At 43.0% G+C, this 26,601-nt stretch overlaps 1 protein-coding gene across 1 annotated transcript in view; it reads left to right on the forward strand.

Annotated features, from left to right (window-relative positions):
- The window catches only part of MCCC2 (methylcrotonyl-CoA carboxylase subunit 2), a 103,290-nt gene that overhangs the window by 56,884 nt on the left and 19,805 nt on the right, over positions 1-26,601 (forward strand). Inside the window, exons 11-13 of the mRNA XM_089689015.1 lie at positions 4,920-4,992; positions 5,089-5,165; positions 22,636-22,702. Of these exons, the coding sequence (XP_089545141.1) occupies positions 4,920-4,992; positions 5,089-5,165; positions 22,636-22,702 (217 nt within the window). The remainder of the gene's footprint in view (positions 1-4,919; positions 4,993-5,088; positions 5,166-22,635; positions 22,703-26,601) is intronic.

Below are 26,601 nucleotides of genomic sequence, written 5' to 3' on the forward strand. Positions count from 1 at the left end.
CTTCACAGAGCACACAAGAACAGAGCTGAGGTTGTCAATCACAGGCTGTGTGCTTGAGTCAGTTACCTGCCTCAGGAAAACTTGTCAGAAATGATTCATGCTGATAGCAGAGGAACAAAGCAGAAGACAGAAATTAAGCTTTGTGCTCTTAATTGAGACAAGTACACACTATAGAGGGATATGCTTTGTTCATATTTCATGTCACAGAGCACACAGGAACAGAGCTGAGGCTGTCAATCACAGGCTGTGTGCTGGAGTCAGTTTCCTGAGTCAGGAAAACTTGTCAGAAGTGAACCATGCAGATCCAACACAACAAACACTTTACTCCTGCGCTAGGAAAGGACTCAGTAGACCCAATAGGAATGTTCTGGAATTTTCTGGAATATGCACTGCTTGCTGCCCTCAACAGACCGGGGTGGTCCGAATACACTGGATACAAATGGAGAAACAGAAAAAGGGCGCACCAACCTAGTGCATTATCATTTAAAATTATTTATTAAAGAAACGCGTTTTGAGGACACAACCTCTTCCTCAGAGCCAAGAAACAAAAATAGGTATCATACTCACAATGGACATAATAACACAGGCATGTCAAACTGAACAAGATGTATGATCCAAACAACATCTGAGTCCATACGATGGAACCCTGGATGACCAACTGGCCAACCTGGTTGGCTCTGAGGAAGAGGTTGTGTCCTCGAAACGCATTAGCCAGTTGGTCATCCAGGGTTCCATCGTATGGACTCAGATGTTGTTTGGATCATACATATTGTTCAGTTTGACATGCCTGTGTTATGTCCATTGTGAGTATGATACCTATTTTTGTTTCTTTAATAAATTATTTTAAACGATAATGCACTAGGTCAGTGTGCCCTTTTTCTGTTTCTCCATTTGAACCATGCAGATAGCAGAGGAACAAAGCAGAAGACAGAAATTAAGGTTAGTGCTCTTAATTGAGACAGGTACACACTATAGAGGGATATGCTTTGTTCATATCTCATTTCTGAGGTTTACAGCCACTTTAAGCAGCTGTAATAGTACACTGTGGGGAATAAGTCATGCAGTTTTGGTAGTACCTTGTGTTTTATCATGTCTAGGGGCAGGTAATAAAGGACAGATTTCAATACTCTCCAGTCTTCCACCTCCCTAGTCCTGCTTGGCTATGCTATTCCTCAGCCAGTCCAGTGGCCTATAATCATGCTATGGCTAGAAAGGATTGCAAGACTACTTTAAATGTACCTGAACTTAGAAAATGAAGATTTGCTATGTTATAGATATATGAGAGAAACTAGAGTGATTAATTGCATCTAAGAAGTACCTAAATGATTTATCATGAATTCATTCTGAAACATAGTAGCATGCTTCTTGGTGTTTAGGTGTACCTAAGCAGTTCTTGGCCTACAGCCTTATAGCTGCATGTCTGCTGTGGAAGGGACACCACTGCCTGTGACTGCTAGACTTTTGAGTTTTGGATATGTTATTACTGTGCTGCTTTCTGGAGAGAAAGCTGTACTGGAAGAACTGCATCCCCCTGCTCCATTCTGTTGTTCTGTGGCTCCTATACTTCTCCTTCTGTTTCTTGAATTTTCCCCCATCAGTCATCAGAGAAGCAGCTTTAATATGAGCACATATAATTCTACCATGATGGCCACCTCCACTCAGGGACAAAGTGCAGAACAAGGCAGGAGTGAGAACAGCTGCAGGGAGCCTACAGGCAAGATTGGGGACTATGTCTTTGTCCTCTGCTTGCATTTTTGGGCACAGCTTCTACAATTCAGGGCCTTGCCTAATCATGATGGACAACTTTATTGAAGGGAAAAAAAAAATTAATTTTTCACGTACATTTTAAAATACCATCTTTCTGCTGATTACCTATAACCTCCAAACATTAGCTATTTCCTGGAAGCAGAGGTCCTGTAGAATTAGGGTAGAATAAGGTGGTGGATGCTGCAATTTTGTGTCACATGATGTTAGCACAGCTGTTTATCTAATGCCCGTTTTCAGGAAAAATACACTTAAATGCATTTTAGTGCACACAAACACAATATAATACCCATTTTTTGTAAGATTTAAAAGATGTTGTGCCAAGTAAATAGATACTTACATTTAAAATTTTGCATGCCTTTGAAATGGCGACTAACTGTGGTACCTAGAAAATCTCTGTATGCGGTGCTTTAAAAGCCTTTACAGGTTACCAGTTTAGAGTTGAAAATGAGCTCTGGTGCTAGAATTATTGCTCTCTCAGGCGATCACTGCAATGCCGCATGTGTGGTGCAATCACCATTTACATATGTATGCGGGACATGCGTGCACATTTGCATTTGCACGGGGCAGTAGGGATCCTTTAACATTTTAAAAAATGTATTTAAATGTATTCTTTTACATATTTTTTTTTCATAAAAATTTATAGCTATAACAAGGGATGAACAACATCCCTTGTGATAACTTGGGCAATGACAGGTACTCTTTATGGAGAGATCAGAGGTCTATTAGACCCTTTATTCCCCCTCTGCCCTCCAAGTCAGCCAATTAAACTGAGATAGGTTTGATCAGCTGCTTTGCTGACCAGTAACATCATAGTGGAAAGGGAGGAACAGATCACTTTTGACGGAAGGCTGATTGCTGGCACTAAAAAAAAAATATATATGGCTGCAGCCATTATCAATGTATAACCACTTGCTCCTTAGGCCATGTATCTTTGGCCAAAGGATGGCAAGTGGTTAATCAACTAAAGGCATTGGCTGAGACTCTTTTTAACATGCTTTGTATCCAGGGAAGAAAATGCAAATGGAGTAAACAATCAATTGTTATACAGGGTTAGGGTTGGTTCTATAGGTTTTGCTTGCATATGTCTGCTTGCATTCCATTTATCCATGCACATGGCCACTTGGATGATAGGATTCAATCCCTGTGTCTACATGACAGTCAAAGAAGTGGTTATTGGTTATATTAGACATAACACTTGGGCCATGCCACTGAAAGTGGGTGCTATCTCAATATCTACACAGCAAAACCATGTAAAGGTCTGACCAGGAGGGAGATGTTATTTTTTTTTATTGATGATGTGGTAAGCTCCAAGGAGCAGGGCCCTTGAACCCCCCCGTGTATTGTTTTGTATTGTTACTGTACTGTCTCGTGTACTGTCTCCCATTATATTGTACAGAGCTGCGAAAACTGTTAGCGCTATATAAATACTGTATAATAACAATAATAATAATGATCAGCTTTTTATTACCACTAATTTGATTTGACTGGGTATTCTATTATGATAATTTCATCTTGTTTAATTAACATGACTGTGTACCATCTGTACAAAAAAAACAAACAAACATGTATATCAAATAACTAAATAGCCATTTATACACCTTATGCATACTATACACCTTATGCAGACTATTAAAATCCTGCGGTTGGCTGCTTTGCCATCAGTAAAAGGCTAGCATGAGCATATTGAAAGTAAAGATGAACTGTACTGATGGCATGGCATCATTCAGAATTGATCTGAAGCACTGCTTTCCTCTCTCTAACATGAAGATTTTTCTCCAAGTGCTTGTGCTACAAGATTTATAGACATCTTATCTGATTATATTGTTTGCCCCATGGTGGGCCTCTGTAGAAGTCATTCTGTATTCGATTCCTAGATTGTCTCTTGTGTAATTGCCTGGAAGGCTTAAAGGTGAAAATTTCTATTAGTGTCCATGAACGTATTTCTTAGCTCCTGCTGATGCTCAAAGGTATGCTCTTTTAGATTGAGCAGGCATCTGTCCTTCCATACCCATGATTTGGTTTTGTAGAATGTCAGCTTTTTTCCCCCCATGTATTTAGAGCCATCCTTATTAAAGTGACCCTATTGCTACAGGGTCAGAGCAGCAAGTAGAAATAATAGCAGAAAAAGAGACAATATACTACCTTTCTAGAGGCTTGTGTCTTAAAACACCACCACAATGCTGCTTACCAGCCACCACAAGTATTCAGATTTTTTTGCTACCCCTGCAAATACTGTGGTTCCACCTGCTAGCTCACGTGTCAACACAGGATGAACAAGCGGCCGGGGAGCAGCATATATGGCATTTCAGGCACAGGCCACCAGAAACGTAAGTATATTGCCTCTTCCTTCTACAGGCATTTGTTATTTTGACTCTAGTGACAGTCATTTTAAAGGTACATTTTAGCCATTAAAAAATATAAAACTGAAAAATTTAACCAGCAAAATAAGTGGACAAAAAAATCTGAATATTCATGGCAAAATAACAGACACAAAATCATATCTAAGGGGATAAATAAATTGATTAGTCCTGATTAGGGAAAACTAAGGGTTAACTCATTTAAAAACATTTTTTTAATTGTAGGGTTGCTTTATTGATGTCCTGTGCAGATCATAGGTCGCTCCTTTTATATGCATATGAATGAGCAAATGCAATGTAACAATAAGCTGTCACATTGTATTTCTCAATGAACTTTTGGACAGTGGACACTGAGTGAGCCCAAGATGGCTGCCTCACTATCTGCCCCAAAATCAGGTCAAGCACTATAGAAATAAACGGAAAAAAAAAAAATTGCTGGGGTATGCGGCAACTTTGTAAAAGTGTTTGGTGTACATCTCTTACACCCAAGATCCAGAACTGGTTAATCACTAAATTCTGCAGTATGACAAAAGCCAGCCTTAGATGGATTGAATCTCAGCTGGTTTAGTAGGAACTGGCTGAGATTTGATTCACCTATGGACATCCAGCTTGTCTGATTTTTTGTGATTACTGCCAGCAGCCATCAACCTTTACTTATGCAATTAGAACTACATTGTTTTCAATCTCCTAAATCAATTGAAGGCGACTCACTGGTAATTTACAGTTTTCTGGTTCTAGCACAAAAAACATTTTTTATACACATACTTGGTTTTTTTTTTTTTTTGCTTTTAATAGGTCATTGCCAGGGTTGTTGATGGAAGCAAATTTGACGAGTTCAAGGCACTTTATGGAGATACACTAGTTACAGGTAAAAGTTGCTGCATTATTATATTTTACTATAGCCTGCCTACATTTTTTTTAAGACTGTGTCTTTCACTAAAATGTTAAAATTTCCATTTTAAAGGATTTGCCAGAATATTTGGTTATCCTGTTGGAATTATTGGAAATAATGGTGTCCTTTTCTCTGAATCTGCAAAAAAGGCAAGTACTAAACACAAGGCCCTTCTGTTGTCTAAGGCTGTGGGTAGAGCTTGGTAGGTTTAACCGGCTGCCAGGTTAATTGTGTGTAAATTTAATGGATATTTTATTTTTTTATAGCTGTTATGTTTATGATAATTTTATGTAAATTCTTAAATCACATGAACAGGAACCAGTTATATTAGATTATCGGGTGTAGTTATAAACATTTGGCACAACTGTTTGTACTTTGAAACTGTATGTAAGTACAACATTATGGCCACTAGGTAGCACTGACTATCATAGAAAATAAGTATTCTCATCAGCTCCATCTAGTGACCATAATGCAGTATTTTCTCCATGAACGCATTCTTTTTGCAGTGAATATAGCCAGAGATCATTTGATTTTGCCTGATTTGCACATTTTAGATGCAGTTTTGATGGCTGAACATGTATGCATTTTTTTTTTTCAAAAATACCCCTCATATACATGTGTTCGCCGGTGACAGAAAAGTGAAAGGTGTAGGTAAAGTACACAGAGTTCTGGTGAACACAAGCTGTCCATGTACAGGATTATTTAATACATTAGACCAAAGTGCAGTAATCCTTAGCAACCAAACAGATCTGTGTTTACTCAGATCAAGGGGTTGTGTTACATCAAGTGAATTTGAAAAGAAAGGATAAAAATAGTCTGGTCAAAACATTCCCAAATCCACAGAACTGCTTAAAACCCGCTCCTCTGCACCGATAATCTGGGTGCTGACTTCTGTAGCCCATCTCTGCTCACTATCCAAAAATCAAAAGGATAAGAGCTGCACCCCAATGTCAGCTCCTCCTAGTGTATTTATCAAACAATCAACGTGTAAGCTGTATACACGCTGCCTCCTCAAAAAAAAAAAACTTTCTTGACTCGTTTCACTGTTCCTGGCTTGCTAACCAGGACCATTGTGAGCAAGCCGAGAGTGGTGAAATGCAACAAGAAGTTTGTTTTTTTAGGTGGAGATAGCGTGTATACAGCATACTTGGTTGATTAATAAATACAGCAAGAGGAGCTAACGATGGAGTGCAACTCTTCTTTCTTTTATTTCTGGATAGTTTGGTCATAACTGAAGATCAAAGCTTGAAATGTATACAGAACGTGGTGTACCTGCTGTGTGTACATTTTTTTACTTTCTGTAATGCTGCATGTCATTCCAGATCAGTTATGTGATCTGGGAACCCCTTTTGCTTACCTCCGTAAGATGCAAGGGTGCTCTTTCTAAATTGAAAACATTGCAAGCTCTCATAGTCATTCACATACAGAACACCTGATGTATTAAATCAAAAAGGTTTTCACAGCCTACAGTTAGGTTCAAAACTACCAGAGGGGTTTGACTCTAGGGAGATAATAAGCAGGGGATCAGGAAGTTACATAGCACATTTCAGGTAGAACTCCCCAATCCCCCTTAAATTGTTTGTTTGTCAAGCTAAAAACCTTTTCTTATATTTTAATAGAGTGGGAAGGAATGAGAACTCTTTGGTTTTTACTGCTATATGATGCTCTCTTATCAAAATGTACCCTCACTTTGTCTGCAGATGGGGGGAAAATTCAGTAACTGGGATACAGAAATAAAAGTATAATGGGGTTTCTAGTCCTCATGTAAGGTTTGTGTTACTGTTGGAATGTTCCCCTCATTTCCTGCCTGGTAAAATGTCAGTAGGACCGGAAGTGAGGGTCTCTCTCTCTCTCTCTCTCTCTCCCCCCTGCTGCTAGAGCTTTTAACCCTTTCCCGATCTATATAAAACCTAAAAAAAAAAAAAAGTTGAGATAAATGAAGTGCTGTGAATGCCTTGATTATATGGAAGTCCAGTTGGGTACATTGAATGATCTTTAATTCAAGTCAGAATAAGATTTCTCCAAGTAATCTTCATATTGTGTACCATGATACACACTTTTAATGAAAGCTTTTATGTTATGTGATTTAATGTTTTTGCCATAAGAGTTACATTGTATAATATCAGTAGGTTATAGCTCTTTTGAGGAGCACTGCACTATTTAAATTTGAGTTCCTATTGGTAAGTATTCTTACTTTGTGATGGTGGCTAAATAGCTTTTGGATCACTACAAAATGCACAGAAATTCACAGAATTACTTTATATATAATAGGAGAAGAATTTTCTCTTTACAGTGATGTGGTTGGTGGGGTATAACTTTAGCATTTTTTTTCAGAGGCTACTGAAACACATACTTTTTCAATAATAATTATTGAACATTTTTAAAAAAAGAGAAAGATACAATAAAGCATATGAAAACAACGCCTAAAAATACGCCCGGCATGGCTTATCAATATTCAACATTGGTGCAAATCCGCTACACAGGTGGTGTAGAATGCCAACACAGGAATAAAAGTAACAAACTTCAGTAGCAGACGGATGATCATTGAAGCATCAGGAAAAATTTTCAATGTTACAAACATGCTAATAAAATCCCTGCTGATATGTGGGATACCAGCTATGCTATGAATGAGAGTAATTTTCCCCCAGTTGTATATTTTATTTACTGAAACTACACTTGTGCAGTACTTTATTACCATTGCAGGGTTTTCTAGATAAGCAGATACAATTTAAACTGAGGTTAGAAAATCCAAAGTATTATTTTCCTGATAGCCCATGCCATACTTCATCGGAGATTCTGGCCACTGATGATGTGGATCAACAAACATTAAGTCACCTGACATTAATATTTCACATCAGAGCACACTAAACATGGCAAAATTGGAAACATCTGTTAATGTGTAATTAGACACACAGACACACACAGACACACACACACACACACACACACACACACACACACACACACACCCTTGCATTCAAAGGCTTTGTCTTACCAAGATGTATACTTACTAATGGAGGTCCTCCTAAGAAAATAGTTCCCTGCTTTTTAACAATTATGCTTTCATCGGCCATGGCTGGAACGTATGCTCCTCCAGCTGTAGAGGATCCCATCACTACTGCTATCTGTGGATGATATTTAAAGTAAGTCAGACAGACAGAAACCAGCAAGATGGAATGACACAGCATGAAAACCATATTATTGTTTATTGCCTAAATGTATACATATGGTTGAACTGCTTTTATCTTTTAATGTGAAATTTATGATTCAATGTAGTGCAGCACTTTGAAAAGTATTTATATACACTATATTTCCAAAAGTATTGGGACATCCCTCCAAATCATTGGGTTCAGGTGTTCCAATCACCTCCATGGCAACAGGTGTATAAAATCAAGCACCTAGGCATGCAGTCTGCTTCTACAAACATTTGTGAAAGAATGGGTCGCTCTCAGGAGCTCAGAGAATTCAAGCATGGTACCGTGATAGGTTGCCACCTGTGCAATAAGTCCATCCGTGAAATTTCCTTGCTATTAAATATTTCAAAGTCAACTGTTAGTGGTATGATAAAGTGGATGCAACTGGGAACAACAACTCGGCCACGAAGTGATAGGCCACGCAAAATGACAGAACGGGGTCAGCGTATGCTGAAGCGCACAGTGCATAGAAGTCAGCAACTGTCTGCAGAGTCAATAGCTAAAGACCTCCAAACTTTGTGTGGCCTTCAGATTAGCACAACAATGCGTAGAGAGCTTCATGGAATGGGTTTCCATGGTCGACCAGCTGCATCTGAGCGGAGACATGCTCTCTGGAGTGACAAATCATGCTTCTTTGTCTGGCAATCCGATGGACGTGTCTGTGTTTGGCGGTTGCCAAGAGAACAGTACTTGCCTGACTGCATTGTGCCGGAGACTGCAAGCCAGGCGTTCTCGTCTGACATCAGTGCCTGACCTCACAAATGTGCTTCTGGAAGAATGGTCAAACATTCCCATAGACACACTCCTAAACCTTGTTCCCAGAAGAGTTGAAGCTGTTATGGCTGCAAAGGGTGGGCCAACTCAATATTGAACCTATGGACTAAGACTGGGATGCCATCAAAGTTCATGTGTGTGTAAAGGCAGGCATCCCAATACTTTTGGCAATATAGTGTGTGTGTGTATATGTTTATATATATATATATATATATATATATATATGTGTGTGTGTGTGTGTGTATATATATATATATATATATATGTATGTATGTGTGTGTATATATATATATATATATATATATCAAAAAATGGAAAAAAAAATAAAATATATCTATTAAAAATTTTTATTTTTTTTTCCTTCACTAAAATTAGTACATTTTAGAAGATTAAACCGTAATTTAATATAAAAAAATATATATTTTTGAGGAATGTTGTGCTTCAAGTATTTATGTGCTGACTTGGAATAAGTAACGGACATTTTTCAGGTATACGATTTGCATGCTATTTTATTTAATACTTTTGGGCACTGTTTATTATTCCACAATCTGATATTTGAGAACATCAGTTCAAAAGGTGAAATATGATCTTTCTTGAGTTTTTTGAGATGTCTTCGTTCCTTATACTTAATTGAGTAGCAGTTGCCATAGCATAAGCCTCAAGGTCCGCTGGATGGGGCCACAAGATAATTAATCAGGGCTAACCCTTAGAAGAGAAATAGCATGTCACAAAGCAGCAGAAGGAATGTGCTTTTCACAAGAGCACAATGTCACCCCACTTATTGTGCTGCCTCAATGAACAGCTGTGCCATGCGCCTACTGAACCTTCATACCAGACATGTATGTGTGCTATTACTGAGAATTCAATTTTCGACTAGCTAATTTAACTGTCAGGTCTATCAGGGAACCAGTTTTTAATTTGAAATACTGTAAAGTCTCTACCCTTCCCAGCTTTTCAAGTGACAATAGCGCCACTGAGCTTTGAAAACTTATTTCAGCTCTGCTCAAAGATACTTTCAAATTGTCTTACAGTTATTTACATAGGCACAATTATGCAATAGGAGTAATTAAAAATATTAAAGGTCCAGTCCATTTAAAACCATTTTAAGGCCTGAGGTTTAAAAACCACCTTAAATCCCTTATATTTCCAGGGGACTTAATTGGTGACAAATCTCTGCTAGAGTTCCTGGGTCTGAACACTTGCTGTGGTCATTAAGAGGGAACCACACCAAATATGCAACAAACAGGATTGTTCTTTAACCCCAACTGAAGTGCAACAGACCAGTGTGAAGCGCTAGATAGGATTTAAAGGGATGCAGTTTTATACCACTTTTTTTTTAACTTGAAAAAAACGGATCAGTGTGAAAGCAGCCTTATTTAAATACATCCCAGGTGTATCAAAACAAAAGGTTTGCAAAGTCTCACAGTTCATTTTCATTATAAAGCAACCACAGTCTGAGTAGGAAAACCTGTCCACATTCCAGAGTGGTTGAACATTTGTGTCCCCTCAGCACTTTTCCATTCTCCACTGGGAGCTCCCCTGGACTCTTGAACCAAGGAGTCATCGTCAAGTTCTTGCTGTGGAATGCTTTTGGGTTTTTTTTTTTGCAAACTTGTTCATTGTTCTTGGACCTTAAGCTTCTGAACACTTACACTCAATTTTAAAAAAAATCTAGATTTAATCAAGAACGGTTTTTGTCTCTCATCACCAGGGAGACTTTCTGGTCTCCGTAAATATCAAAAATGTCTACGTATATGTTCCCATCTTTTCAGCACATCAATGCTTTCTACACTTTGTGATGGGGCCTTTACCAGTTTGTAGGTCTTCAACTCAACCTGCCCTCTGCACCTCATGTGTTCATCAAGATGCTGAACCTAGTATTGGTAGCTCTTATGCTCTCAGGGTATGTCAATAGTGGGCTACTTGGGTGATCTCCTTTTGAAGGAACAGTCGCTGCGGGTCTTAGAGGATAATGTGTCTGTCTAGATGTTACAAAGGTTCAGATGGATCCTGTACCTCTGGATGTCATTATAGGGTCAAGCCCATAACTTGAAGTATTTGGGGCTCGCCCTGGACAGTTATCAGACCAGGATGTTCTTTCTCCAGTAAAAAGTCAGACTTTCCAGTCTCAGGTTCATGCACTCCAGTTCAGGAACTGTCCATTTCTCTGTTTCTGCATGAGAGTTATGGAACTGATGGTAGCTTTCTCTAGGAGGCCCATTTCCTTTCCAGAAACTCATTCCTAGACCAGAATGTCATCTTTCCACCTATTACAGAACATTCTGGTGATGAATAGTAGGTGGGACCTGGAAGGTGGGGGGTGGGGAGTGGTGCTGGGATTCCTGAGCAGTCTGTCAATACATGGGATACAGGTCATCGGTGGAATCTCATCTCCCGATCAGCATCTTGGAGCTGCATATATTTTGGCTATTTTTTCAGTATTGGACTGACCTTCTGAGAGTCCATCTGAACCGCATCCAGTTGGACAATGTCACGGTGGTAGCAGTCATCACTGGAACAAGAAGCCTCGCTGTGGATTTAGAAGAACGGGGGTGGAAGAACGGGGTTACAGCTTATATGAGATTCCCTGAGGACTTGAGAGACTTCTGTGAAAGACTTGATTTGCAAAGAATAAAGATTCCTGGTTGGGAAGAAGATGGGGGAAATAGGAGTTATGGGGAAGGAGGACTGGCAGTTTGTTAGAGAGGGGAGGTAGAGGGGAGAGGGTTACATTTTTATTTTTTTTTTCTTCCCCCTTTCTCTCACTTCCTCCTCCTTATGGTATCTCTTCTAGAGATTTGTGTTTAAGAGTTCAGTGGAAATCTATCGAGCCAATTAGATAGGAGGGTAATTGGGGAGGTTGGAAGGAGGGAGAGCTGTTCATGGGCAGAGTTTAGCCCCAAGGGTGAATCAAAAGTGGGAATAGGCCCACAAATGATTTGTAGGCATTTCACAAACCTAAAAATGGGAGGGGGAAAAACGGGAGGGGGATAGGTGGGAGGGAGGTGATAGATGGGAAGAGAGGTGGGATGGGGTGCTGGAAGGGAGGTGGTGTGGGAGGGGCTTTAGGGACAACACTCTGCATGATAGAAGGAGGTATAAAAGCAGTGATACAAGAAGTATGGAAGAATTACGGTGTATAGCATATAATGTAAATGGGTTGAATTGTCCTGGGAAGAGATTTAAGTTATTCAAAGAGCTGTGACATAGAGAAGCTTCGGTGGTTTTTTTGCAGGAGACACATCTTGAGATTAAGGCAAATATTAAGTTGAATTCTAGAAATTACCCAACATAGTTTTATGCATATTCCCCAATTAAAAGAGCTAAGGGAGTAGCAATAGGGTTTGCAAAAAACATAAGGTTGGAGATAGAGGAGAGAGAAATAGATCCTGAGGGGAGATTTTTGTTTTTGAAAGGTAGATTGCAAGAGATTAGAATGTACAATTGCGAATATTTATTGCCCAAATAAGAGACCGGAGTTATATCTGAAAGGTGTTTTGAGAGAACTAATGGCCTTCAAAAAGGGACGCTTGATAGTGGCAGGGGACTTGACTTTCTGTGTGGATCCACAAATGGATACGACCTCTTCTGTGCAGTGAGAGGGAGGTAGGTCTCTGAAAACTTTAAAGAAGGTGATGCATGAGTGCCAACTGGTGGATATTTGGAGAATAATACATGGAAAAGAGAGAGATTATACCTTCTACTCTAATGCACATGAGATGTATTCAAGATGGACTATATATTGGTTGATCATCAATTTATAGAGATGGTGGCTAAAGTAGAAATAGAGGCAATGTCTCTCTCAGACCATGCCCCTGTTATATTGAAATTAGAATGGGGGAGGCGGTTGACAGGTGGTATAGGATGGAAGTTGAATGAGGCTCTTCTCCTGGATCAGGAGATTGATCAGAAGATTAGAGAAGAGATTGAAAGATTTTTTCAGAAGAATGAGACAGAGGACGTGTCAGTGACTACAGTATGGGAGTCCCATAAAGCCTAAATAAGAGGTATATTGATCGCGTCCAGGGCAAAAAAGAAAAGGGAAAGAAGTGAGAAACTTACTGGGCTGTTAAAAGAAATATTTGACCTGGAGCAGATACATAAAAATAGAATAACAAAAGAGACATGATAGAAGGTAATAAAAAAGAAAGAAGAACTAGAGATATTGATGGAGGGGGAGAAGAGAAGAGTTTTTAATAGAGTGGCAAGTGAGAGGTATAGATGGGGAGATAGACCAGGAAAATATTTAATGAGAGCCTTGAGGAAAAAGAAAAACAGGAATTATATAGAAAAAATAAGAAACCCCAAGGGAGAAATGGTTTATTCTACTAAAGAGATCGTCAAGGTGTTTAAGAAATATTATAGTAAATTGTATAATATTACTTCCCAGGATTCAGTAAATAAAAGGGGAAATGAGAGCAGAGAAAAAAGAAGGGTATATTTAAAAAATGCAGGACTATCGAAGTTAATTGAAGAGCAACTGAATTCCCTTGATTTAGAAATTACGCAGGAGGAAATAAAACTAACATTAAAGAGTACTGTCAGAGCTCCAGGGTATGACCAGAGGTATGTGAACTGACGCAGGGAAACGCAGGCTTCAGATATGTTATAAACAATATAATTTATTAACACTAACAATACATAAACGCAGTGCAATACTAAAACATAACACAGTGCAAACGAACCAAACCACCCACAGATAACAATACATACAATGCAAGCGTCGTCAGGCAGGCCGGGTCAATAACAATTGGGCAGGTAGGAGCAGGAGGAGCAGGCAGAGAGTAGTCAGGTCACGAGCCGGGTACAGCAACTAACGGGCAGGCAGGTACAGGGGGTCAGGCAGAGAATGGTCGGGGTCACAAGCCAGGGATCAAACAGGGGAAGTCAGCAGAGGTCCGGATCAGGCAGGGTCAGCAACGAATCAGTCAGACAGGGACAGGAACAGGAACAGGGATGCAGGTAACAAGATACAGGGGCCCAGGAAAAACACACACCAAGGCCCAGACTGCAGGTCTGGCCATCCCTTAAATACACCTGCATAATCAGCTTCAGGTGTTTGGCTGGCTGCAGGGTTGAGTCTCTGATTACTGCGAGCACCCGCTGGCCAGCCCTGGTACTGCAGCCCACAAGGCAGGTGAGTCCCACCATTACTGGCAAGTCCATTCCTGACAGTACCCCCCCCTCAAGGAGCGGCCTCAGGACGCTCCAAACAGTCCTAGCTGGGCAAAATGTTCCACCGCCCGGGTCTGGTAACTGGCGGGATATCAAAGACTGGCACATCGGGCTGGACTCCGGGCAGCGGCACATCGGGCAGGACTCTGGGCAGCGGCACATCGGGCTGGACTCTGGGCAGCGGCACATCGGGCTGGACTCCGGGCAGCGGCACATCGGGCAGGACTCCGGGCAGCGGCACATCGGGCAGGACTCCGGGCAGCGGCACATCGGGCAGGACTCCGGGCAGCGGCACATCGGGCAGGACTCCGGGCAGCGGCACATCGGGCAGGACTCCGGGCAGCGGCACATCGGGCAGGACTCCGGGCAGCGGCACATCGGGCAGGACTCCGGGCAGAGGCACATCGAGCTGGACTCCGGGCAGAGGCACATCGAGCTGGACTCCGGGCAGAGGCACATCGAGCTGGACTCCGGGCAGAGGCACATCGAGCTGGACTCCGGGCAGAGGCACATCGAGCTGGACTCCGGGCAGAGGCACATCGAGCTGGACTCCGGGCAGAGGCAAATCGAGCTGGACTCCGGGCAGAGGCACATCGAGCTGGACTCCGGATCACCAGGCGGAGCAGCAGGCACCGGGCCACCAGGCGGAGCGGCGGGCGCCGGGCCACCAGGCGGAGCGGCGGGCGCCGGGCCACCAGGCGGAGCGGCGGGCGCCGGGCTCCCCGGCGGAGCAGCAGGCACCGGGCCACCAGGCGGAGCAGCAGGCACCGGGACCCTAAGCGGGGCGCCGGGCGCCCGGGCGGGGCGGCAGGCACCGGGTCATCAGGCACGACAACGGGCATCGGGTCACTAGGCATCAGGTCATTTGGCTCGACAGCGAGCACCGCGTCATCTGGCAAGGCAGTGGGCACCGAGTCACCAGGCACGACAGTGGGCTCTGAGTCAATTGGCACGACAGCGGGCACCGGGTCATCAGGTACCGGATCGTCTGGATCGACAGCGGGCACCGGGTCATCTGGCGTTATATCGTCTGGCTCGACAGCGGGCATCGGGTCACAAGGCATGACAGCGGGCACTGGGTCACCAGGCATCAGGTTATTTGGCTCGCCAGCGGGCACCGCGTCATCTGGCAAGGCAGTGGGCACCGAGTCACCAGGCACGACAGTGGGCTCCGAGTCAACTGGCATAACCGCGGGCACTGGGTCAGACATTGGATCGTCTGGCCCGACAGCGGGCATCGTGTCACCAGGCATGACAGCGGGCACTGGGTCATCAGGCATGGGATTGTCTGGCTCGACAGCGGGCATCGGGTCACCAGGTATGACAGCGGGCACTGGATCACCAGGCATCAGGTCATTTGGCTCGCCAGCGGGCACCGCGTCATCTGGCATTGGATCGTCTGGCTTGACAGCGGGCATCGGGTCACCAGGCATGACAGCGGGCACTGGGTCATCAGGTACCGGATCGTCTGGATCGACAACGGGCATCGAGTCAACTGGTCTAATAGGATCATTAGGCTGGATCAGTTCATCAGGCTGGGTAGAAACATCATGCTGGGTAGAGACATCAGGCTGAATGGAGGCACCAGGCTGGGTAGAGGCACCAGGCTGGGTAGAGGCACCAGGCTGGGTAGAGGCACCAGGCTGGGTAGAGGCACCAGGCTGGGTAGAGGCACCAGGCTGGGTAGAGGCACCAGGCTGCACCACGGAAGGCAGGTTCTCAGATGGGAGGCTGACCGGTTTGGATACTGGCAGGATGGTATTGGTTGGAAAGAACTTTCGCCTTTTCCTGGTTTTAGTTACCGGAGCACTGTAAGTAAGCGCAGGTTTGTAAACGGATGGAGCAGCTGGAGACAGAGAAGAGCTGGAGGATGGAACAGGGGAGGGAACAGCTGCTACAGAGGGCTTCTTTACAGGGTTAAAGGCAGGATAGGTGCAGCGAGTGGGAACAGGGTAATGACATGCGGTAGATAGCAGGGTATACTGGGCTGTAACTGGAGGTGCTGTTGGGAATGCAGGAATAGAGCTTTGAAGAAATAGCTTAGAAGCAGGACTGGGTTTTTGTAAGCTGACTGAGGCTGGGTGCAACAAGTCTGACCATGTCTGCAGTATGGGTTGAACAAAGCTCAGCTTACACAAAGCCTCTCTGACCAAAGACTGCACTGCGTTTATACAATCCCTTAATACCTGTGGTGAACATGCAGCATAATGCTCCAAGAAGCAATCCACATCATCCTCCAATAACCATACCAGGGACTCTACCTGGTCTGCACTAAATGGAGGCAAAAAGTCATTCCTGCTTTCAGGGGTACCAGATGAAGCCAACTCTACACAAACCTGAATCAAAGGTCGCACCTCAGAGAACTCTGTGCCCTGATCTACTAGAACATGAGCGATCCGTATACATTCTAGCAGTTGATCCCGGGTATACTCCCTCAGAGCCTGATAAGCATATTCTCTGTCATCAAAAACCAGCAGCGACAAATACACAACCTCATCAAGATCCATCCTTCCCAGCAACAAGCCAAGATGGCTTCCCTGTGCAGCCACTTCTGGTCAGGATTGGCCTTGGTGTAATGTCAGAGCTCCAGGGTATGACCAGAGGTATGTGAACTGACGCTGGGAAACGCAGGCTTCAGATATGTTATAAACAATATAATTTATTAACACTAACAATACATAAACGCAGTGCAATACTAAAACATAACACAGTGCAAACGAACCAAACCAAACCACCCACAGATAACAATACATACAATGCAAGCGTCGTCAGGCAGGCCGGGTCAATAACAATTGGGCAGGTAGGAGCAGGAGGAGCAGGCAGAGAGTAGTCAGGTCACGAGCCGGGTACAGCAACTAACGGGCAGGTAGGTACAGGGGGTCAGGCAGAGAATGGTCGGGGTCACAAGCCAGGGATCAAACAGGGGACTTCAGCAGAGGTCCGGATCAGGCAGGGTCAGCAACGAATCAGTCAGACAGGGACAGGAACAGGGATGCAGGTAACAAGATACAGGGGCCCAGGAAAAACACACACCAAGGCCCAGACTGCAGGTCTGGCCATCCCTTAAATACACCTGCATAATCAGCTTCAGGTGTTTGGCTGGCTGCAGGGTTGAGTCTCTGATTGCTGCGAGCACCCGCTGGCCAGCCCTGGTACTGCAGCCCACAAGGCAGGTGAGTCCCAACATTACTGGCAAGTCCATTCCTGACAAGTACCATGACGGGGAAAAGTCCAGGCCCAGATGGATATACTGTGAGGTACTATAAAAAATATAGTGAATTGTTAATACCTATATTTAAGAAATATATGAACGCTCTGGGTGGGGAGATGGAGATGAGGCGGGAATCTTTACAGGCCCATGTGGTGCTTATTCAAAAGGAAGGGAAGGATACTTCTCAGTGCTCTAGCTATAGACCAATCTCACTTTTGAACATAGACACTAAGTTATATGCAAAGGTTTTGCCAGAATGGATTTGCCATGCCAGAATGGATTCAGGGGGACCAGGTGGGATTTGTGCCAGGGAGGCAGGGTAGAGACAATGGGTTGAGAACTTTGTTGCTTATCCAGAAGCCTAGGAAGGGGAAAACTCCAGTAGTGGTGCTTTCGATTGATGCTGAAAAGGCATTTGATAGAGTAGATTGGAGCTTTATGATGGACACTCTGGAGACCCTAGGATTGGGAGTTAGAATGAGAGAATGGATAGGAAAATTGTATAGAGAGCCCTCAGCGGTTATTGTGGTTAACGGAGAGAGGTCTGAACCGATTGGGATGTCAAATGGAACAAGACAGGGATGCCCACTGTTGCCATTGTTGTATGTATTATCATTGGAACCTTTGCTGGCAACAATTAGGAAAAATATGGACATAAAAGGAATACAGATAGGAGGAATTGAGCATAAAGTGGCAGCCTTTGCGGATGACCTGTTGTTCTATGTGGGAAATCCTAGGATAACACTCCCAAATTTAACGAAGAGCTTAAAGGATTATGGGGAGTTATCAAATTTGAAAATCAACCCAACAAAAACTGAGATCTTAAATGTAAATCTTCCGAATAGTGAAAAAGAAAAGATACAAAAAGAATTCCCTTTTATATGAAAAGATAGAGAGATAAAATATCTAGGGGTTAAACTCACTGCTTCGCATACGAACTTGTATAAATCAAATTATATCCCACTTTTAAATGAGATTAAGGAGGAATTAAAGAAATTGGGAGGAAGTAATCCGTCTTGGATAGGGCGCATAAATCTGATAAAAATGGTAATTGTACCTAAAATCCTGTATACATTTCAGATGATCCCAGTTAAACTTCTGGAGGTTTTTTTCAAGATAATTAAAAAGATGTTAACAAGATACATATGGAAAAATAAAAAATACCTAGAATATCTTATGATTTGTTGAGTAGAAATAAAGAGAGGGGAAGATTGGGAGTGCCAGATTTTAAGAGGTATTATAGAGCAGCAAGAATTTATGACTGGACACACAATCCAGAGGGGAAAAGGTGGGTTAAGATTGAAAATGAATTAAGTGGAGTTGACTTGAGTAAAATCATATGGTTACCAGCACAATACAGAGGATTAAAAAATACTACGAGTGTTTATACATTAAATATTTTAAAGGTTTGGGACAAATTGCACAAGCTTATGAAATGGGATTTTAATTCACAATTAAGGAACACGGAGTATTTTCCTCCAGGTAGGGAGGAGAGCACAGGAAAATGGTTTAAAAAGGAGGATATTCAACTGAGGGATATTATGGAAGGGCAGGAATTGAGAACACGTAAGGATTTGAAAAAGGACAAAAGGGAACTTTTTATTAAGATAAATGAGTGGAGATATCACCAATTAAAACACTTTGTCGGGAATCTTCTGAAACCTTTGAGATTGAGAAAGGATTGGAATCTGTTTGAGAGGCTGTTGGAATCACGTGGAGATGGGAAACAGGGCACGGCAAAAGTTTATAAGATTCTCACTGAGTTAGACACACACACAAGTCAATGCACATAGTAAAATGGGAAAGGGATTTGGGAATAGATAAAGGCAAACAAACGAAAATATATAGACTAACACACAAGAATATAAGCACGAGAGAGGTGGAGGTAAACTATAAGTGTTTAACAAGATGGCACATTGCACCGAATGTTGAATACAAGATGAGTGGGGAGAATACACCAGAGTGTTGGCGGGGGTGTGAAAGATAGGTACGTTATATATGGTGGGAGTGCCCAAAGATTCAAGGTTTTTGGGGGACAATGGTTCATTTATTTGGGATAATCTCTGGGACAAAGATAGGTTTGGACCCAGAGTTGTGTCTACTACATAGTTCAGAGCTATCAGTGAATAAATACAAGGATTCGGGTACATGGTACTATCTGAACGCGGCAAAGAGTCTGATACCTATGTTTTGGCATAGCTCAGAGGTGCTGAGAGAAGAGGATTGGGTGGAAAGATTGAACCAGATATGTAGGATGGAGAAACTGTAATATATGCAAGAAGACAAGATGGGGTTATATTACAGGAGGAGGGGAAAATGGGAAGATTTTGTATCCAAGGTGAAATATATGAAGTAGTAGAATGGGATAGGTGAAAGTACATATTACTTAGGAAAAGATGTAATGAGAAATGCAGAGTGGGTGGTTTTACTTGGGGGGGGGGGGGTTTCGGGGCAGGTGGGGGTATTAGTTGGGGGGGGGGGGGGGGAGGGAATAAAGATAGAAAGAGATATAATTAATGGTTTGGATACAGCTGAAAGTTTTGTATGTTATATGAGAGTAATGATGAAATTTGTATTTTATATGGAAAATGAATAAATATTTAAAAAAAAAAGAAGTCTCGCTGTGGCAAACCATGTAAAGCAAATCCTGTCTTGGGCAAACATTATGTTCAGCTCTGTCAGCCATGTACATGACCAGCATGGACACTTGGAAGGCAGATTTTCTTGGCCAACAGCGTCTGGACCTAGGAGAGTGGTCTCTGCACCAGAGGTATTCCAAGACCTGTGTTGCAGGTGGGGGATTCCATATGTGAACCTTCTGACCTTTATTTTCAACAACACACTGGACAGGTTTGGGTCCAGGTCTTGGAATCCGCTTACATAGGTAATGGTTCTGTGGAATCAGGGCTATCTGATGTATGCCTTTCCTTCCCTGAAGCTTCTTCCTTACCTGATTCGCAGGACCGAGGGCATCTTTCTCATAGCCCCTGATAGGGCCAGGAAAGTGTGGTACATGATGTGACCTGTTAAGACTTCTCGCAGACTTGCCGTGGGCTCTGCCAGTCTGGATCTGCTGACTTTCACCCCAAAACTTTCTATGTGGGACAGATTAATTCTTTCATGTAGTGGGTCTAGTTCAACATTTTGTCCCTTAGTGCCATCAAAGGTCAGATCTCTGTTCTTACTTTTGCAGAGACCTTTTGACTTTCCACTCTCTAATCAAGACTTTGGTGTAAAGGGTATCCGTTGTGGCTTCCCCAGTCAAATCTCTTCTGTCACTGTAGGATTAAAATCTGGTCTTCTCAGTACTGAGGAAACCCCTTTTGATCCTATCAGAGACATTTTTCTGCCGCTCTGACTTCCAAGGTTATTTTCAATGTATCCATTACCTCAACTATTATTATTATACAGTATTTATAAAGTGCCAATAGTTCGCTCAGCGCTGTACATTACAATGGGGGACAGAACAATAACAATACAATGCAAAACATGAGGGTATCGAGGGCCCTGCTCTTTCGAGCTTACAATCTAGGAGGGAGGGGATGTGGCACAGGAGGAGAAAGCTGTGGGGGATGGAGTGGTAGGAAGAGTGGAGGAGGTCGGCAAGTTAGCAGGGGGGTAGGCAAGTGTTAGAACTAGTGGCCTTATCTACATAAGGACAAGATGGTGATGAGGCCTAGGCTTTCCTAAGGTAATAACGTCCTTCTCCTAAACCAGAACCATGTCCTTCCATCCTTGGGTCCAGTTTACCAGAAATAATGGTTTGGATGTGGTTCAAGCTGTCTGAGTTTTTCCTTTGGTGAAAGCTTCTTTTAAGAACACCGATTCCCTTTTTCTATTCTGACTGGGCTCAGGAAGGATGTGCCACTTCTTTTTTTGTTTTTACCATTTCTAGGCTTGTGGTCTCAAGGATCAGGTTCTTCCCTTTCCAGTTAAAGCTTACTTCACTAAGGCTGCGTGCGCTTCTTGGGCATTTTAGCATCAGGTCTCTGTTTCCAGGTTTGTAAGACTGCCACCTAGTCTTCTGTTCTGTTCTTATGTTTTACCAGGTGGACGTTTCTGCCTAATCTGATGCCAGTTGCAGATGCAGGGCCATTAGGACAGCTCTTTCACCTGTAGGCAGTCCCTTGCTCTTGTTTGTTATTGAACCTGTTAGCTGTATTCTTTTATTTTGTTACCCTCCACTCATTTGAACTGCTTTTGGACACCCCAAAGGTTTCATAATTCTTGTGTCCTGCACTGCATAAGAGAAAATAAGAATTTTGTACTCCCTGTAAATGTAATTTTCTCTGAGTCCATTGAGGGACACAGGTCTCACACCTCTCTCTATATGCATGCCCTTGATACTGCTTTGCTACTAAACTGAGGCATGCTGGTAGTGAAGGGGTTAAACCCAGGGCTGGCCTACATTTTTTTATGTTAGTGTTCAGTTCTCCTGTAGATAGCAGTATACAGTCCTCCTGTAGGCAGAATTCCCATGGCTATTTATGGCCTCAAAGAAAAGGGTTTTATGGTAAGGGTTTTTATTTTTAGTACAAAAATTCTATTTTTGTGCCCTGGATGTGGCTACCTTTTACAGAAAAGATATTGTAAGACTTTGCACAGCTTGCATTTTGTTGCCCCAGGAATATTTTGCTTCAGGGGTGTCAAACTCAATTACTTTGCAGGCCGCATCAGCAATATGGCCGGTTCTATCTGTAAGACTATATAAATGTATCTACTCTTTATCATATTAATTGCCTCTATGTTCTTTTATTACTGGTTTTAGTAATAACATAAGCCTTAAGTTGTGAAGGCCAGACCAGCACAGAGCCCACTCACACTTCTGTAGCAGATGATGCAAGTCTGAAAAGGAGGGTCGCACACCACTGGTATCATCCACAAGAAACATTTTGGAGACTGCTCAGACTGAACATGGTTCTGCTATGGTTTCTATCTGAGGAGTCTCCAATAAAATTTCTTGTGGATGATGCCAGCAGTGTGCGACCCTCCTTTTCAACTCGCATAAAATTGTATTGTACTCATAATAATTATAAGCAGATGTCCAGAGCACCCCATCCCCCTTACATCAGATGTCAAGAGCTCCTCCACCATCAGAAGTCAAGCATCCCCTACCCTCCCTTTCATCACAGTGCAGTGCCCTTACCTTGTGCTGCTATCGAAAAGAAGCTGAGAGTGGAGATGGGAAGCAGTGCAAAATGTTAACCAAAATAAGTTGTATGTTGTGTGACAGTGCGATCATATTGTATATTTTCCATTTTACAGGGCACACACTTCATTCAGCTGTGTTGCCAAAGAAACATTCCCCTCCTTTTCTTGCAGAACATTACAGGTGAGTGTTGCAAATAGTGCTGCTACATTGTGTTACTCTGTTACACCTGATTCTGGTTTAGGCAATTTATAACAAAACTAAAAGTCTTGGCTATCTACCTACAAACATGTCTATACTTACCTGCTCTTTGCAGTGGTTTTGCACAGAGCAGCCCTGATCCTCTTCTTTTCGGGTCCCCACCAGCGCTCCTGGCTTGCCCTGGGGGCACCACTATGTGCTCGTTCCTGAGCCACTGCTCTATGCATCCATAAGACACATATAGCTGTGGCTTGACCCCCCACCCTCTTCCACCCCCTCAACTCTCTCCTCATTGGTTCACTGGCTGTGATTGACTGCCAATGGTCTCCTGTTGCTGTCTCTGCCAATGAGGAGGAAGAGTCCCCAGACAGCAGAGGCTGTCGAGAACGTTGCTGGATCGGAGGGGGCTCAGGTAAGGATTGGGGGGGCTGAAGGAGGGCACTGCACACAGTTTTTTTTTACCGTCGTGTATAGAATACATGAAGGTAAAAAAAACCTTAAGTCTTTAGGACCACTTTAAGTTCTGTTCTCTCAGAAGCTCACACTTTTTTCCTCCTTCTCAGCACAGTGGCTCAGCAGTCTTCTATCTGGCTAATCTCTAATGTAAACTCAGAGCAGAGGTTCTGGGGTGGGGGGCTGGAGGGAGCATGGAGTGCTGACCTGCTGAGAGAAGGATTTATTTATTTCAGGTACTTATATATATTGAACATTCACATCAGTCCCTAACCCTCAAGGGGTATACAATCTAAGGTCCCGAACTTACATTCATACGTATACATATTAGGGCCAATTTAGACAGGATCCAATTAACCTACCAGCATGTCTGTCAGGAATCTAGGAATGACCAGAAAGGTGTGGACTGACACAGGGAAACGCAGGTCTCAGGTACAGTATAATAATACAGTTTATTATTAGCCACCCCGATATATATATATATATATAAACGCACAGTGAACAAACCAACCTTCCACTAATCTTAGTAGGTGCAGGAACACAGGCGTAGTCAGGGCTGGAGAGGTGGAACGGTCAGGCCGGCCGTAGGGTTCTGTAATGACCGTTTGGTGATACCTCTAGTGGTCCCCAGGACAGGATTCCCCAGGGCGCGGAGTCTAAGTCCCAGTCTGCTTATTCACAAGGGCCCCTGATGGTGGGGATGGACTTGGAGCAGACAGGAACCAGGTCGCGGCCCCTGAGTACACCTGCTAGTGGTAGAGGGACCCGCCAGAGGTATGTGCAGGTACGGCTGGATCCGTGCAGGATGGATGGATGGCAGAGTAGTTAGCGTGGTCAGACGGGCCAAGTCAGCAACGTGCGGGCAGCAAGGTACCAAAGGAGCAGACAGAGAATGGTCAAGGTCACAAGCCGGGTTCAGTAACTCACAGACAGCGCGGTACAGGGGATCAGGCAGAAAGATGGTCAGGCAAGCCAGGGGTTCAACAGGAGACGGTCAGCAGAGATCAGGATCAAGCCGGGTCAGCAACGAAGCAGGAACACAAGATACCAGGTACAGAGGCTCATGGGAAAACATACACCAAGGCCCAGAGCACAGGCCTGGTCATGCCTTATATACACCTTTCTGCAATCAGCCCCAGGTTTGGCTGATTGTGAGCTTCTGGCTGCTAAGAGCACCCGCTGGTCAGCTCTGGTACTGCAGCCCACACGGCAGGTGAGTCCCACCACCAGTGCTGAGAGCACCCGCTGGTCAGCTCTGGTACTGCAGCCCACACAGCAGGCGAGTCCCACCACCAGTGCTGAGTCCATTCCTGACAATGTCTTTGGAGTGTGGAGGGAAACTGGAGCACCCGGAGGAAACCCATGCAAGCACAGGGAGAACATGCAAACTCTATGCAGGAGGCGCCATAGTCGGGAATCGAACCCATGACCCTTTTACTGCAAGGCAGACTTGCTAACCACTAAGCCACTGTGCCGCCCCATTTGGAAGACTTCAGCATATCTTTTGAGGATACATTTCTCCACAGTTACTTCTTGTTAAATAATTATCTAAATACATGATACATGATGTAAATACAGCCTGGCCACAGTTAAAAGAGAAGTATGGCCAAAGCTTTTTAGCCATACTTCTCTTCTGAGTTACAGGACTGCACTTACAGTAGTTATACACTTTTGTGACCCAGCTAAAGCCTTCTGTCGGCTGACATCATGGAGCTGGTCCAGGCTCTAGAAGGATGTTATTCTGATTTCCCACACTTTTCCTTTAAGTTTACTCTTTAATACTTTTACAGCTTACCTATTAGGACGTGTGTGGATGTGAAATTCTAAATAGTTTTTGCAGATACAATCGTGATGATTGACAGCCAGCAGAGGGATCTGTGGCCCATCCTTGACTTGCATATCTCCTTTTACTTTGTTACTGTGTTCAACAGGATACCCAAAATAACTGTAATACCTATATGAAGTTAGATATATCTTCAACTAGTCCACATGCTGGTAGAAATATTCCTCCTTTTGTACAATTTACTTTTTTGATTTATAATAAGGACTAGGAAAGTCACTTCAACTCAAGTGTTGTCAGCTGTGGTTAATATTGGAGAAATTTGTAAATCATGTCCTGCGACCCTCATGTTGCTTGATAGCAATAAAAACTATTCCTATTGTTTCCTCCTTACTGCTCAGAGGGACCGGTAAATTGCTGCTAATCATGTGACAAAGCAGTTCAATACTGCATAGAATCGCACTGAAAAGCTTGTTCAGTTTGGCTGCATAAAACTCGGGAATGAATACTGTAAAAACAAAGCAAGGAGCTATTACTAGCCTGCACAGTAAGCCTCTGCGTTTTTCTGTGCCGGCTAGTAACTTTCTGCTTGTGTGATGTCTGGCATCACATTTCAGTGCATCTCACTATTCACTTTTTTTTTTCTAACTTTGTTCAAAGTGGATCTGCAGAGTGATCACAGAGGTGATTGTCAGTGGCCCAAATTTTGAGGGATTCCATGGTGCACTGAAGATAATCTGTGTATGCTTAAAGGATCCATGGCCACTTTAGAAGGGAAGATGTGCTCACATTTTTACTTTAAAGCAAACTGTACTTTGTGCTGACTAGGAAACGTCACAAGCCCCACAGGGCATTAATACAGATCTACCAAGCAATCCTGATTTACACTGCTTCAGCCACCAGACGTTCAAGTTTAAACTTGCTCAGAGCTATGCACACTTTTCTGCCAAGTATCAGTTTCTCAGCAGACCTGGGGGGGGGATAATTCACTTTGAACAAGTGGCATGGGCAGGGAGACAGGAAGGTGAGCATTTACATTCTCCTTTTGAAAATTATTTTGTCCGTTTTGATATTCTTGACAGGGTTGCTTTAAATTACATTAGAACTTTAGTCTTTATTATGCAATTAAAAAAAAATTGCAATTTAACATATACGTAATAAATAACACTAATTAGAATAATTAACTTTACATAATCTACAATAACTGAGTAAGCAGCATGGCCTATTTATTGTATAGATTTCACATGATGGGTCTCAGCTTTTTGAAAGCATAAGAGTGGATTTCATTGACTAGAAGCTCATTTAGATACAGCCTCTCAAGGACACTTCAGTTACTAGAAGCTCTCATCAGAATGTCATGCAAGTAGAGTCTATAGAGGTCTGCTTTTATTTTTAAAGTAGATGGAAAGAGAATTTGCATCAAATGTCCCTATTCACCCTGAAGAACTGCCTTAAAACCATTTTAAGTGGAAATCCTCAAAAATTGCTACAGAAATGTCTTGGTGGTCATGTGACCACATACTTCCAGGTTATATGCCTCCTTCTGTGGGCAGTGCATGGAGACTATTAGCGAGCCGGACCTAATGCATGTGCGTCAGAGAAAGCATCCAATGTACACAGTCACTTTCCACACATAAATTAGGAAGCT

This window comes from Staurois parvus, unplaced genomic scaffold, assembly GCF_062004578.1.
Source record: "Staurois parvus isolate SC_StPar_1 unplaced genomic scaffold, SC_StPar_1.0 ptg000466l, whole genome shotgun sequence".
Taxonomy (NCBI): Eukaryota; Metazoa; Chordata; class Amphibia; order Anura; family Ranidae; genus Staurois; species Staurois parvus.